This window comes from Phaethon lepturus, unplaced genomic scaffold, assembly GCF_000687285.1.
Source record: "Phaethon lepturus isolate BGI_N335 unplaced genomic scaffold, ASM68728v1 scaffold9811, whole genome shotgun sequence".
Classification (NCBI taxonomy): domain Eukaryota; kingdom Metazoa; phylum Chordata; class Aves; order Phaethontiformes; family Phaethontidae; genus Phaethon; species Phaethon lepturus.
The window spans coordinates 96,877-112,480 of NW_010519840.1; the positions used below are offsets into that span (position 1 = coordinate 96,877).

Consider the following 15,604-nt stretch of genomic DNA (forward strand, 5'->3'; position numbering starts at 1 on the left):
ACTGATCTGTCTCTTAAAAACCTTATGCCTGTAATCATTCCTTGGTTAAAGCTGTTCAAACCAATTCAGAGCTCTGTGGCCAGGTCTCACACCGAATTTGTGGACACAAGTTTTGCATGTGTGCTGTCATTCAGGGTTTACCTTAGGACATCAGAAGGCGAGGCAGCAAAAAATTGCAAAAAAAAGTTTCCAAAACCTACACAGGCTCACAGCAATATGGAAACAAACAAAATGGAGGAGAAAAATCAGAAAGTTATAGTATGTTTTTCTAGAGGGAAACATTTTAGTCATGAAAAAAAAATCGTACAAGAGAGGCTGTGCTGTTCTTTTTTTTTGTTAATTAAGATAACAAAAAGTACTTCTGCAATCAATTCCATACTAATAAACCTTCATAGATGAGTAGTCTGAACACAACATAATCCAAGATGCCACCATCTATTTTGTAGAACTTACTTAGTAGTGCCAATAGCACCCAGTTAGGTACAAATATAACTCAGAGGTGAAGATAAATGCAACCAGTCAGCAGCAGCTGCAACCAAGAGAATTCCCTTTCTTGAAGGAACCTATTTTTATAACTTATTCATGCTCTTAAATACAAAGATTTAAAAAAATAGAACAATCCATTATCAAGTGCTATAGAGGCCCCTTAGCAGCTATAATAATGATCTATCCCATCTAACATCAGATAAAAGTACCTACTGTGCAGAATTAAAAAAATAAATATAAATTTAGTTCCATCACTCTCCTCCAGAAGGCAAGAACATGCCATTATTACTGCTTGACAACACCACCGTGATCTCCTAACAAACCTAACGGGATGCAGGATCCAACTAAGTATAGCTGCAAGACCCTTTTAGATCAGTACGACACTGCAACAACTCGCATATCGTGCACTTCCACCCCATGCATACAGAGGGTGGCTTCCTTATACTTACAGCATTTTCTTGATCTGGTTCCACTGTAATGATAGCATGATCTCTAAACTGCAGTCTGATTTTGCTATCTATTTTTGGCAATTTCCCACCTAAGAAAAAGACATTCTGCATTAGAAAAGGAAGGAAACCAGACAAAGAGTGCAAACTGAGCCCTCTGTGCACTACGCACTCCCCTGTGGCTAGATTTTTTGTTAACCTATGTTTCAGCACCCACACATTTTCAAACTCAAGGTGAGGGGGAAGAGGGAGATTTTTTTTATTCTTTAAACTTTACAGTCTACAAGTAGCTGTAATAGCAAGCTACAGCATAAGGACAAATTCTACCAGTTAAACACTCTCAGTACATAGTAGTTTATTAAAGCTGCCAATTTCAGTCTAGGATAACCTTTATTTCACTCCAAGAGAGATGTGTCATCTCTTCCGCTAGCCATTGGGAATTAACCAACTAAGGTGTGCAAATGCACACATAGAGCCTAGCACAACATGAAGCTGTTGCTAGACTATCATCTTTGCCTACCGTAAAATACCAAATTCATAAAAGGCCATCACATCCACCATCACATCAGCCAAGGGAATGGGTGGAAACTTCAAAATTTACCTGGAGTTAAAGGATCAGAGTCACATCCCAAGTAAGGTGGCAACCTGTTCATAATAAAATCCTTCTTCATGTCAGATGATCTTAGTTCTCTGGTGTTTTCCAGACGGTCTGCAAGCCTTCTCAAAAGGCTACTCAGTTTTTTTGTCGAGTCAGCTATATCCACCTGCTAAATATTCACACAGAGTTGCTCTCACATGAATTCAAGCTAAACAGACTAGCCTAAAGAGAAGGAGGTGCAGTAATGCAGTTAAAATCCGGACGCTTCTTTTTTATCTTTGCAAAGGGTAGCATTTACTCCCAAAACAAACTTTGTTTCTTTTATACATTCCCCACGAGCTGTTCACACACCAAAGCTGATGTTCACATGCCCTCACTCTGAGGCTACCTGCAATGCCAAAGGACTTGCAAGTGCAGTTGAGAGAGACTTGTTCCTTCTGCATGCAGATGAGCGGATCAGCAGCACAACTGGACTACCATAAAGGGGTTACAGAACAATTTACAGCTCCACTAATGTTCCAAGATTCAAAAGCTTGACTTGACAGGAACTATGCCGTCTGACAGCTACAAAGCAAATACCATTACTTTTGGAAGGAAACAAGGCATACAAGGACACAGTGATACAAAAGAAAGGCAGTGCCATGAACTAGGCAATGCTTCAGATTGAGCAAACCTTGGAATGGTCACCCTGACATCGTCAAAAGAAGTGGTTGTGCTGCTAGACAAGATAGTGCCATTGCATTGAACTTTCAGAGCAGATCAACAAGATACATGCTTGCCTCAGTGCTGAAGTTCCAGCTTAATGTGCTATTATTCCCTTAGTCCCAATTACTTACCATAAGCAGTTGCCTTGGTATGCTTGTCCGCATCGCCGCATCTTCTTTCGCTGTATCGAACACAAGGCCAGGAATTGCATCCAGTAAGAAATCTCCCCAAGAGCTGAGGGACAGGAAGAAAAAAAAAAAAATTACTAAAATAGTTGCAGATAAAAAACCAGACATCTTAACCAGGCAGGAAAATATAGTGCTCCAAATCCAAATCTGATTTGTGCCTTTGGCCCTTCCATCATTACTCTGTAGTCTCGTGCAATAGCTCACTCAACTGTATCTGTGTCCTCACTACCTTCAGGTCAGTGGTGCTCCTACAGAGGGAAGGAATTGGCTTGAGAAGGGTCCAGTTTGTTCTGATTCAGGTGCTTGCCATTTACCAGTGGATTCGGCTTAAAGCTGACCTCAGTGAATGAAGAAATTCCTACTGGGGCTGTTACTATCCAACCCTACGCACATATGGCCTCACTGCACACAATGAAGTGTGTGGAGTTGTGTCACTTAGCATGCTTTTGAGACACTTCTATTAAAGGAGGATATGTAGCCAGGGTTATCAAATCCAACATGGCATCCGTTTTTAGCTTGGGAAAAGGAAGGAACAAGACCCCAGGAACAAGACCCCTACGTATGCCTGCAGGGATTTTAATGATACCTAACAGGCACTTTGTAGGTGTCTTGTTTGTGCTAAATCCCCTTTCTTAGCCTACATACTTAAAAAAAAAAAAAAATTTCGGGGCTTTTGTGCTCCGTGCTTCTGTTCCCCAATTATAAGAATAAACTCGAGGAGGGGAGGGAGGACTACTGCCTGCACCTTCTTTGCCTAGCTTGAGTCAACCTCATCAGGAACAGGCGTGCCTCTCACGGAAAAAATGCTGTCCTGTCCACGTGCGGCCTCTCTCCCTACCACATCCTCAGAGGCTGGTTTAATGGGCAAACAACCAGGCCAAGTGCCCAGCATCCAAGGCTGCCAACAGACTCCCATATGACTAGGGCAGGCAGCAGAGCAGGGCCTGTCCTCCAACGTACACTTCACCTTCTGTTGTTGCTCTCCCTTAGCACTCGCTGTTTTCAGCACTGATCTCTAGAAGCTACTTTAGTTTTAAAAAAAAAAAAAGTAAATGAGACCATAACAAGTCATACCTTTTTTTTTTTTTTTTTTTTATATTGTAAACAAAATTGTATACAGTCAAGCGTTCCACTGTCTGCTACAGTTTATTCCAGAGGTGGCAGCATCTGAGAGGAAAGAGCTTTTCTTGGGCAAAGTTTTACCCCTTCAGGCAACAACATACACAGCTCTTGCTGAGGAGTTTTTGTTTGCTATACTGGGAGGGAAGGAATCTGGCCAATAAACAGAATTAGACATCTTCTACTTCTTAATGCTTCTACTTCTTACTGCTGCTACTTCTTACTGCTTCCCTTCTTTTTCCTCAAATCTCCATCTGCCAACAGCTATCTTCAGCTATTCATTGCCTTTCCGAACTGTCCTGCTTATAGTGAATTCACCCACACACACTTCTCTGCCTGCTGGGATCTGGCCCAGAGGAACCACCCTCCAGCGCACAGTGGAGTCCCTTTTGTCTTGGTGCCTAAAAATCCCTGAAAGTGCCACTTCCACCAGCATTCCTCCCCTCCCAGCTCCTTCTGCATGTGCCGCTTCCAAAGTGGTCACAAAGAATCCAAACATCCTCCAAGCATAAGAACATAAGTGCAAACATAAGGACAGCTATTTTCAAGGACGGCTTTTCAAATTGCCAAGCATATGTTTCCAGACCACACTTCGGTCTACAAGACAAATGAAAATACCAGCCTGCATCAGGATTGTTGCTTATTTTACCCATGCTTGCTGAAAGCAGGTGCAGAGGCAGGCTCTTACACTTCATTACCAGTAACCTTAAGGGATGATGATTCCACTGTTTTTTATCCTTAGAAGAACAGCACTCTTCAAGCTTTTCCGTGTTCCTCTCCTCATTCTTACACAAGCATCCAGAGAACACACTTCCCGACAGCGCCGCTTCTCAAGTAACTCACTGGACTGGCATTTGGCTTACACCATCATGGAGAAACTACACTGACTCCACACAAGCAACCCTGTTATAAGGAACCCAATTCTTGCCTCCCTGGCACTACTTGACCAGTAACTCTGTATGGAGAAAGAAACTATCAAGCTGGAAAAACCCCATCCTGCACATTCAGGAGGACCTCCTACACACTGGTCTGTAAAACATCACTCCAGCCCAGCCATCAACAAGCCAAACACCCTCTTCTTCTAGTGGCACTCTTCTGTCTGTTCTGTTCACTAAACGAGGAGTGAGAGAAGCACCAGATCAACTCATGGAAGAGGTGGAACAAAAAAGGCAGGGGAAGGGAGGAGGAGCAGGACATCTCTTTGGAGACCACTCACTGCTGATCACCCCGAATGTGCCATCAAACTTGCCAAAGTGGCTCAGCACTAATATTGTCTCCTGCATTAACAAATGAAGTCAAACACTCTTTGCAACAGCAGTCAATGCTTGCAGAAAATAGCTAGCTTGCTTTTTTTTTTGCCTTCTGAATAAAAGAATGGAACATGAATGTAAATTAAAATCAGCAGAACCCAACTTTTATGAAGACTCACACCTTTGAGCGGCTTCATTTTAAGCCTCTCTCCAACTTGGAGGACTGGCCACATTAAGAGTTACCAGCAGTACTGACATCCTGGGCTTCCAGAATGGTACAGCTGGTGGTTAGACATTCATCTTACAATCAGCTAGAATATGCCCAAACTCGTTCTGCCCTGTTTTGTGGCTAACAAATACTTCCTAATTCCCAACTCAGGCCAGTGACTCCAAACCCAAGCAATATGAGAGCCTGATTAGATGGCAGCAGCATTTCCCTGCATGATGACAATGTTTCAGAGGACACAAGCATCAGATATGTGTCAAATGAAATCTGACTTGCGTGCATGGAGTAGGAGATGAAAAACACAAATGAGTAGAAAACATTTGCGAAGGAAGAATTTGCAGCGAGTCTGTCAGAACAGGTGTGGGTGACTATCAAATGCAGGAGAGAACACGATGAAAGGAGTAACTCATGACTCTTTTCTCTGGGTTATGAAATGAACAGTAACGTCAGCCACCAGTGAGAGATTTTTAAACACAACAGTGAGTTTACACTTGTAACATTATCCTCCACACATTAAAGCTTATAGCTGGTAAATAATAAAATAACCTATTAAAATGCAATTGAATTTGCTGCATGAAAACCTTGTAAAGAGACCGCTTCAAACAATAAGGATCTTGCTCCCCTTCTTCCTCCAGACCCCAAAACTTTTAAAACAAAAACCCCCAAATATTGACTTCGATTCAGTTACTAACAGCAGGGTACATATATCCTTGTGGACATATATTCCATGTCACCACATCTCTGGAGGGAAAGTGATATACCCTATCCTTGTACCACTCACAAAAACTACACAAGGGCTAAATAGAATGAACATGGAAAATTGCTAAGCAGAACTCATTACAAAGTGGTTATTTTTTTTTTAAGAAACAGGACATCACTTCTTTGAAACGTGTTTCAGGTCTGTCATATTCACACACATCACCTGGCAGAGGAAAGCCGTTTTCAGAAAAGCCATACTAAAAGTAAAGAATAATTACTTATTTTGGTAGGTACTGATGGTCACATGCGTAGAACAGGAGATCCCAAGAGGAGTGTCAGCTTGGTGAATAGTCCCTCTTGGGAAGTACAGTAAGTCACCTGGCTGCAAGAAAATGAAAGAGAATTGATATATTTAGGGTATCTGGTCAAACCTTACTGTACTGTTGTCAAAATAGAGAAAATACTCTCTGAGCAGATGGACTAACAACACTTATTTTTTGGAGAGATCCTCTGCTTGTACATTTTAATAACATAAAATAAAGCACTCTAAGCTGGAAAGTCCAATACCTTAAACTTTCCAACTTACTGTCAATATTTACTATACGCCTGTCTGAAAACACAAAAGAAGCTTTTAACATTATAGAACATGCACACTCCAACTCAGCTGCATAAAGGGGACAAAGAAGCAGCTGAGATGAACCTGCTGACAATACAGCAGGCTGGCAGAGGAGCAATGAAATGCGAATCCAGTCAGATCATGTCAAAGGGAAAGGCCAGTATTCCACAATAAAGACCAAATATTCTATAAAGATGGTAACCTGTTACAACACTGTTGTCTTAAGTTTTCAACCTTCCTCCTCCCTATCTTTCTTCTCACCTATCTAAATTAAATCTCCACACTGATAAAAACTTAAATTAGAAAAGTCAAGATAAGAGAGCAATGCAAAGCACATCAAATTGCCTACAAGAAGGAAAAAACAGTTTACTTATGGCTTCTCCTATAAACATCTATATAGTTGTATTAGCACTGACAAAGAGAAAAGTCATAAAGCAATAATGATGACATTTGATTCCACTTTAATTTTACCATTCCTTAAATTTGGTCACATCACCTACTTCTAAGAGCCTACCAAGCTATCACAGATATAATTCAAGTGAATACTACTCGATTTTTCACTGAATTGAAAGATGTCTTCAGATCATGAGGATTCAGAGGACTTGGAAAGACCAAGTCTCTTCATCCATTTATAACATGCTGCAAAGCATCATAGATCAGCTCTGTACGATTTACTTGTTCTGAAGCAAGCCATGAATAAACTGCCTTACTTACCAGTACAGGGACCACTCTAACCTAGGAGTATTTTGAATTCTCTATACTTGCCATGTTTCACAACCTCAGCAAGAAAACAAACTGGAGGGAGGGTTGCATTGGGGAGGGTAAGAGCCCTGAACATTTACCAGAGTGATAACAAACTAGTCTGCAAAACAACTTATTTCATGCTGTAGCACCCCATATGTACAACCAAGAAGCTGGGATCATAATTTATCAAAGCAGTCTTCGCCGCGAAGTCTGACTCCTATTCATCTTATCTGTGGGGTAGTTTCATCAACATCATTCACATGAGCTGTGCCAGCAAGCACAACACTCAGCAATTAAAATAACTAGAATCTTCACAGACTCGAGGTGGCAACACCCAGATCGGGGCAGGGCAGAGCATTTCCCAAAAGACACAACACTGATCTGATCACTTTGCAGCCGCCCTATTTCTGAATTGGAGGAAGGAGGGGAAGACAAGGGAGAAGTACCAGCAAGTTAAATGGGAAATGAGACACAAAGGACAGATAGATAGCTACCAAATACGCTCTGTGCCTGACATCAGTAACAAACCAGCCATGGCCACAGCCTGTTGCAGTGTCACAAAGACACACTGCAGCCTGGGACCTTATACATAAATGAGCGTGACTTCACCCTCAGTCAGCTACCAGGTTTTGGGGGGAATAACTGGTCCAGTTCTTTGAGACTGCCCATGATGGCAGACGGAATTGCAAAAAAGGAGAAAGAAAATATTCTACAAAGATGTTTAGGGAGGAAATAAGAGTCATCTGACAGCATCCTTGTCAGAGACAGCTCCAGACAGACAACCAAAAATCTGACAGTGGCCACCCAGAAGAAATGGGTCACAGGAAGTGAAGAGCAAACTGAAGAAATACATTAAAATCTTGGAACATTTTTTAAGCTGTTTTCAAGGCCAGAGGCTAGTATTTTCACTCGACTAACATGATAAAATGGCTTGTGGAATACATCATTATTCCATAAAAATCAAAGGCATTGAAGTCCAGCACAAAATGTTGCAGAAATTAAAAAGAGAACTGTAATTTACTAGACTTTGCATCACCCAATACATCATGACAACTGAGTACTACCATCTGTCTAAGAACACAGCTTAGTGAGGTCAGTATCACACCCAATGTATAATACGATTCCTAAACTACCTGTAGCCAAAGGCAGGTCTGAACACCAGGGCGAGCAGAGACCTTGCAAAGAGAAGCCCTGTAAGAGGACGCAAGGTAGAGAAACTACTGAGGCTTCCCACTGCCTGTTGGGTAAGTAACGTGCTTTGAAAGCACAAGCACATAAAACAGAGCAGGACAAGCACCAGATGTCCTGCTGTCAAAGGAGCTGCATTCATTAATCTTCATGAAATGCTCTTTTTTATTCCAAATAACAAAAAAAAAAAAACAGCTAAACTCTTAATTTTCAGGTTTGGAGAAAGAAAAAAAACCAATACAGCAAGTCAACATGGGGTTTAGTTCATGCTTTTGTTTATTGGCCAAGGACAATATTTATATCTAATTCAGCAGGATAGTGACAACCTTCAGCAAAGCAGTAAGTCTTAGTGCATAAAAAGTTTAGCCTGACTGATCATAGACAGCATGTAAAAGAATAAAAGTGTTTCATAACCATATATAAACCCAATGGTCTTTCTGCACACAACAAACATGACCCCAGATTCAGGGTGCCCAAATTAGAGAATATTGGAGAATTTCCCGAAATAACTGGTTTCTTGGTCCATTATTTAAATACTAAAGCAAAGAAACCTTTGAAAAAGGACAGGTTAGACAACTATCACCCAAATTACTTGTGCTCAGTGTTTTGTTCACCAACTCTCCCCTCAATTTCACAACCACGAGCATTCAGAACACTGTCTTCAAGAAACAGACCACTTTAAACATGACTACTTTTCTGGCAACCACAGCCCAGACAAGGTAAAGCAATTAAATTACAATACCTTTAGTATGAATTCATGTGTGGGATTCCCAATCCTATCTTCTGATTCAACATTATATTCCCGAGCTAAATGCACCGTTGGTTTATAGAGTCGCCAATGTTTCTCACCTTCTAGCTGAAGGATAAACACCTGCAAAAGACCATAAATCCAACGGATGTGTTGCTGCCCCTCACACATCCAACTAATCAGAAATTTTAAGTCTTCGTCTTACTTGGAAAGTCTGTGGAACCATGCCAGAAATGAGGGACAGAAAGCAAAAAGAATCGACACAGGTTGCTTTTCTGACAACAAGAAACAGATTGCTCTCAGTTACTCCACAGCATAGCAAATAGGATTCCTCTCACATTAATTTTTAGACATTTACAATGCAGGAATTTACATTTGAACTATTTCTTTAGGCTCTATCTACAGACAACAGAAGAGTTGTGAACTGTGATCTGTTTTATCCTAAGGTAAGCATTTGGAAATCCCCATTTCTCTCCAGTCACTTAAAAAAGGTGCCAGACAACTAACTCAAAAGTAATGTCTGCCACATAGATATTCAAAATACCAGGTGAGACAGGTCTTATCACCATTCACTGACAAACGAAGCATCAGAAATGTTGAGGGGATGTTGTAAGCTGGTTGTTGATGACACACACCAGAACATGCACATTCTGGGACTGCTGAACAACAAGCATAAGGAAAATTAAATTCCACATGTATTTAATGGGAATGAAAAAAATAAAAAGCAAAAAAGACATGTGAGTGTTGGGGATTTTTTTGTTTTGGTTTAAGTGGGACAGCCCAACTTCAAGATTTTCTTTTAAATGCAGTGTCTATTTGAATATTTCTTTTAGAAGCTAATTTAAAATGCATTTGGACCACAGGATTCCGTTGTACCAGGAACTTCACAAAAACAACAGGACCAATGAACAGGCACCAGCACAACCAGTCTGCTTTCACTGTCCAGCTGAAGAAAGCACAAGTGCTTCATAAAGGAAAAAGAATTTCTAGAATGTATCTGAATGAAGTGAAAATGAAAAAATGGTGCTAGAAAGCTTCTGCAGATGGGAAAAAAATTCTTTTCATCTAATGAAAATACCAGGTCTGGAAAGCACACTTTACATGATATTACTGTCAGATACCTCAGTACCTTTTCAGTGAAATTATACAGGAAGAAAACTACTGTAAAGAAACACTTGCAACCAATTACCATAAGACTTCAGTGAAAAAACATTTTTCTAAAGTTATTTTATGAGAGGGGGGGAAAAGTGCACATACAGATATCCACTGTCACTAGCAAAAGCCCATGCACACCTTCACAGACGAGGTTGCACTGTCCTACCTCAACATCATCGTAGTGAGGCGGAAGGCCCTGCGACCCCTGGGGAGTAATGTAAACATTCGACCCAACCAGAGACCCAAAGTAGCACTCCAGCTTCTCCTGAATCTTCCACAGCTCCTCCTTTAAAAAAGAAATGATGCTGTTACTACTGAAGAGCTCAGCCGAGCCAGGCTGCTGCCCAGCCCCACAGCCTCCCCATTGCTTGGGAGGTTTTTCTAGTGAATGATCATATCCCCAACAGGGAGACAAAGGCTGGGAAGGCAGATCCTCTGTATGCAAAGGAGATCTGCCATGAAGGTCATCAGTAAGCCAGTAAGTCTGGTGCCCCAACATAGCATTGATCTCTGTTCTCTTCCCTGTGCCATTTTTAGGTTGCGAAAAGAGACAAACAAGGCTAGACAGAGGAAAATGAACCACCCATCATCCCATGAACAGCAAAACATCTTAAGACAATAAACACATGCAGGACTTGCATTATATGGGCTAGCATCAAAGAGAGCATACAAAAGTTAAAGACCTTTCTCCAGTGACTTCAAGTGTTTGGGTATATTCAAGAACAAACTTTATTCGTCCACATCTAAGGGATGACTCTCATATCAGAAGATGCCAACTAGAAGTGCTGCACAAGTGCAACTTCAACCAGAATTTATATAGGTACAGCTCAAACTCTAGAATTCAGCATAAGCCATGCAACATTTCAACTCCACCTGCAGATGCCCCTGCCACTGGCCATTTACAGGTACGCTCGAACTGAGATCAGCCAGCGACACTATACCAGGGGCTCAGTTGCGTATTTGGGTCCTTACAGACCACTTCACAATTAAATTGTGTTGGCATCATAAGACAAAAAAAGGACAACCTAAATCCAAGTACCTTTAAGCATCCGAGTCCTTTACACAACTGTGCGGACACCACTGCCTCATTCTCAATACATGATGACTGCAAAAGCATCAAAACAAACAAAAGAGGGAGGACACTCCGCTAAAATGTGGTGCACCACTTCTGTGATGCAATTCAAAGCCAATCCATTGACAAGAACCGTGGAGTGCCCTGGAAATATTTTACATGGTTTCACACCTTGCCCTCAGTTAAAGGAAAGCGGTACAAAAGCCCCTATTTGCACATGGGGACAGTGGAGCAGAAGGGGTACTTTAAGCAGACACAGATGATCAGTCTTGTGCATTTAGTTTTTTTAAACTTCTATGTGACAAAGCAAATTTTTTAAAAGGAATTCTTAATATTATAGCATGACTCAGATTTTGTTCTTACTGCAGAGCATTGAAACACAATGGGCACTGCAAAATTATAAACCATGTTTTAATTAATACAGTTCCGATATAGATTCCAGCAGGTCATCGGTGTCAGCTACTTCCCCTGGATTTACTGGGGATAGAGATGAAGCTATGTCTAGTATGACTCAAGCAAAGTATACCACATTATAAACCATGCATTAATTATATTCAATTAAATGATCCAACCTTGAATCTCTGGGGCTGATGAAACTGTATTGTTGCCTTTTTCTGGTCAAAATCCTTTTTCAGCTGCATGTAATTCACTTTGCCTTCTTTATTTAAGACTTTCTTTTTTCCATTCACACATCTGCAGATATTTATATCTCGCCCATAGTATAGACCCTGGCTGCACAGTTCCTTCAAATCTGACAACTGGAACAGGGACTGGTAGTAAGCAGCCAGCAGAGGATCATTTCTCTGAATGAGCAGCGGCTTTTGCTCCCAATACTCCCTGAAAAACATCTCTTGTTTGATGGGAGAGATCAAGCTTCCAAAGAGGCTGTCTGGGCTCTCAAAACTCATGACTGACACAGAACAAGCTGCTTCCACCTTTGCTCGTTTACATTGTGCCTGCATCTCTTTCCCCATTTCAGCATGCTTCCCTCCTTTCTTGGGCATGTTCCTGTTCAAGAGGAGAGAAAACCAGCACAGTTAACCAGTAACACAATGTCAAAAGCTCATGGTCCCAGGGCAGCTCCACTTGCCTTCTCCAGTAGGATATGAGAGTACACTGGAACCAGCTCTGCTTCCAGATGCTCACTATTTGCCCCAAGCAGCAGAAAAAGGAAAGCCCACAGAAGGCCTCTAATCCTCTCTCAAACCTCAGCAAACTCCAAAGGGCTCTAGTGGGAGCTGTTGCGCATAGAAGCTCAAATCCCACAGCTGAGTTTATACTAGACAACACACAATGAAACCCAATGGCCACACAAAAGATTGTTACAAATGCAGGAATCCACCCACACAAAGAACCTGTGGTAGACGGGTCTTCTGTAGAAAGACCTGCAAATTATTAAAAAATTAACTCAGCTTTAAGAGATTTAATGGCAACATGCAAAGGAGATGGAGAGAGGGACAGGATCATAAACTTGTACCCTATTACACTTCCTTGAAATGCACAGTGGGGAAAAAAGCACAATGAAGACTTCCCAAGGACTTTCCAGCCCGAGCACAATGGTGGAGGACGTATGGCATTTCAAGTGCAGAATCCAACCAGTTAAACACAGGAGGTGGAGTGGTGTGCGTTAAGGAACGCTTTCCTTTCAAGCTGGCTTACAGATCATTAACCCAGTGCCTACATAGCTGTACAGTTACCAGACTAAAGCAGGACCTACAGAGAAGGCAGCTACTGCAGTGAGGGGACAAGGACAGCAGTCCAATACCATGCACTGAGGGCTATGCAAGAACACAGTGAACAGAAAACACACGGAAATGGGGTATGGAAAGAGGGAGGCCAAGTGAAAGAGTAGATCACTGCGAGGGAAAAAGGAGTATGTAACCAGCTTCAGTGCGTGAGGACAACTCAATTGGCAGGAGGGTTATGGCAGCTTCCAAAGAAAGAAAAAGCCAGAGCAGACTCCCCTGTAGGTGGAGCAGGTTTTAGACACATGAAGTGAGGGCACCTGCTTGAGGTCTCAGGCCCTGGGAACCATTTTATGCTAAATTTTGTGGCCCATGTCTCGGCCTCTGTCAGGGTCTCCATACTGTATCTTGAATGGCCAGGTTTAGCAAAACTAAGTTTACAGAAGAGAGGAAATATTGTTAGGCCTTTCAGTTGATGCTACACAATTACACTAAAAACTAACATTATTAGGTTCTGCTTTCCTCTCTGCAGAGCTCTCAAACTTTGTGGTTTATGTAGAATAAAAAGAACTCTTTCATCAAAGTGCAGACATTTAATTTTAAAGTTGAAAGTCATTTACTTTGTTTTTCCAGGTAGATAGTATGTTCATGTATCATTATGTAAAAATAAAAAAGTTAATTCACAAAGGGTTTATCTGCCAAGTTCTCAGGAAAGTTAAGGCAAAAATCAAGTAACGGTAGGTTCAACACCATAGTATGTGCAGACATCCTTGCATTAACCTTATGTCTGCACCAGCATTTCATCCCCCAGAGCAGCCCAGAACACCAGGCAGCAGTAAAAGCCTGTCTGAGAAGCTGAGTTACGTATCCTGACCAATCGGCCTAGCACCAAGCCCTGTAGCACCCCAGCTTGCCTGATAGGTCTGGGCTGGCCAACTCGAACTGACTCTGGGCATGTCTGAGCAAGTTTATGAAGCCAACACATGAGGAGTTAGAGCATGTTGATGCTTTCATTTGTAAGTAAAAATGACAGTTTACTCCCAAAAGTAAATGCTCTTTTATTGATGCTTTTACTTACACAAATCCCTTCTCATGAAACTTAAAACTCCAGTTCTGGTATTTGCACGTGGTGCTAAGTTCTCCTGTGCAGCAGTACGCAGGACACCCTTGCTGCTCCACCAACTCCTGGGCATAGTGTTTTGTCAGCAGTTCCCGTAATAGCCTGCACCTCAACAGTAACCTACAGTCACCTAAGTCCCACAGGTGGGAGTCCATATCACCACCTTCCTGAGAGGACGGACATTCCCAGCTGCAGCAAGCTACAGTTCTCTATGAGGCAAGGGAGCGCTTAAAAAAAGGACTGAAAATTAGTCCCCAACTGCTATCAACACCTGAAGATGCTGCTGGCACAGAGATCTACAACTGACATCCCCGAATGCCAGCAACACAAATGCAACCAAGCCTGCATTTCCAGTTCTGAATCTCAGACCTAAATCCATCATATCAACCTCTCAGCTCACTCAAATTGTATTTAACAAAGTTAAATTTAGACATGTACTATTCACAGAATGCACTTGATACACAATGAGCTGTTGTGTTGTTTTGTTAGTTATTACAACTGCAGAACCACAGAACGGTCTGGATTGGAAAGGATCTTTAAAGATCATCTAGTTCCAACCCCCTGCCATGGGCAGGAACATCTTCCACTAGATCAGGTTGCTCAAAGCCCCATCCAGCCTGACCTTGAATACTATCAATGATGGGACATCCATGACTTCTCAAGGTAACCTCTTCTAGTGTCTCACCACCTCATCAGAAAAAAATTCTTCCTTGTACCTAATCTAAACCTACCCTCTTTCAGTTTAAACCATCACCCCTTGTCCTGTCCTGTCACTACAGGCCCTGGTAAAGCGTCTCTCTCTATCTTTCTAACAAGCCCCCTTGAAGTAGTGGAAGGCCACAATAAGGTCTCCCCAGAGCCTTCTCTTCTAGGCTGAACAACCCCAACTCTCTCAGCCTGTCCTCACAGGAGAGGTGTTCCAGCCCTCTGAGCATTTTTGTGGCCCTCCTCTGGGCCTGCTCCAACAGGCAACAATGTCTTTCCTGTGCTGAAGGCTCCAGAGCTGGATGCAGCACTCCAGGTGGGGTCTCACCAGAGCAGAGCAGAGGGGCAGAATCCCCTCCTTCGACCTGCTGGCCATGCAGCTTTGGATGGAGCCCAGGATACAGCTGGCCTTATGGACTACAAGCACACACTGCCGGCTCATGTCCAGCTTTTCATCCACCAGTACCCCCAAGTCCTTCTTGGCAGGGTTAGACAAAAAAAACACAGCAACAGAATGGACCTGTTACTGCTTCAGACAGAAACAGTTCTATTTCACATCAGTATTTTTGAGCACATGCACCAGATGTACCCGTCTACAAGTCCAGGCCTCCAGCCTGGCCCAGCAAGTGCAGGGAGACCCAACTCCCTCAGAAGCAAGGGGGGAAGAAAGATGGCCACAGCGATGCTGAGGCCACACAGTCCTCCCCGCCCCCCCCCACCGCCACACCAGGCTACTATTAACATTTTTCCAGAAGGTAGAAGCGCAGAAAATTGTGCCCCTGTGCCCGCAGCAGGCAGCGGCCAGCGCTCCTTGCCCCCAGCCTGCCTCAGAGGAGAGGCCGGGCTGTCAGGAG

At 42.5% G+C, this 15,604-nt stretch overlaps 1 protein-coding gene across 3 annotated transcripts in view; it reads right to left on the reverse strand.

The window, feature by feature from the left end:
- MINA (MYC induced nuclear antigen) overlaps positions 1-12,245 on the reverse strand; it is a 14,064-nt gene extending 1,819 nt beyond the window's left edge. For 2 of the 3 annotated variants that reach the window (XM_010297175.1, XM_010297176.1), the window contains exons 1-7: positions 11,813-12,245; positions 10,335-10,454; positions 9,008-9,136; positions 5,996-6,099; positions 2,367-2,469; positions 1,534-1,699; positions 936-1,024 (exon numbers count right to left, since the gene is read on the reverse strand). In XM_010297175.1, the coding sequence (XP_010295477.1) occupies positions 936-1,024; positions 1,534-1,699; positions 2,367-2,469; positions 5,996-6,099; positions 9,008-9,136; positions 10,335-10,454; positions 11,813-12,244 (1,143 nt within the window). In that variant the 5' untranslated portion in view covers position 12,245. Of the gene's footprint in view, positions 1-935; positions 1,025-1,533; positions 1,700-1,958; positions 1,968-2,362; positions 2,470-5,995; positions 6,100-9,007; positions 9,137-10,334; positions 10,455-11,812 lie in introns of all 3 variants that reach the window. The other variant, XM_010297177.1, reaches the window with a different exon arrangement.
- Positions 12,246-15,604: the final 3,359 nt, after the last annotated feature.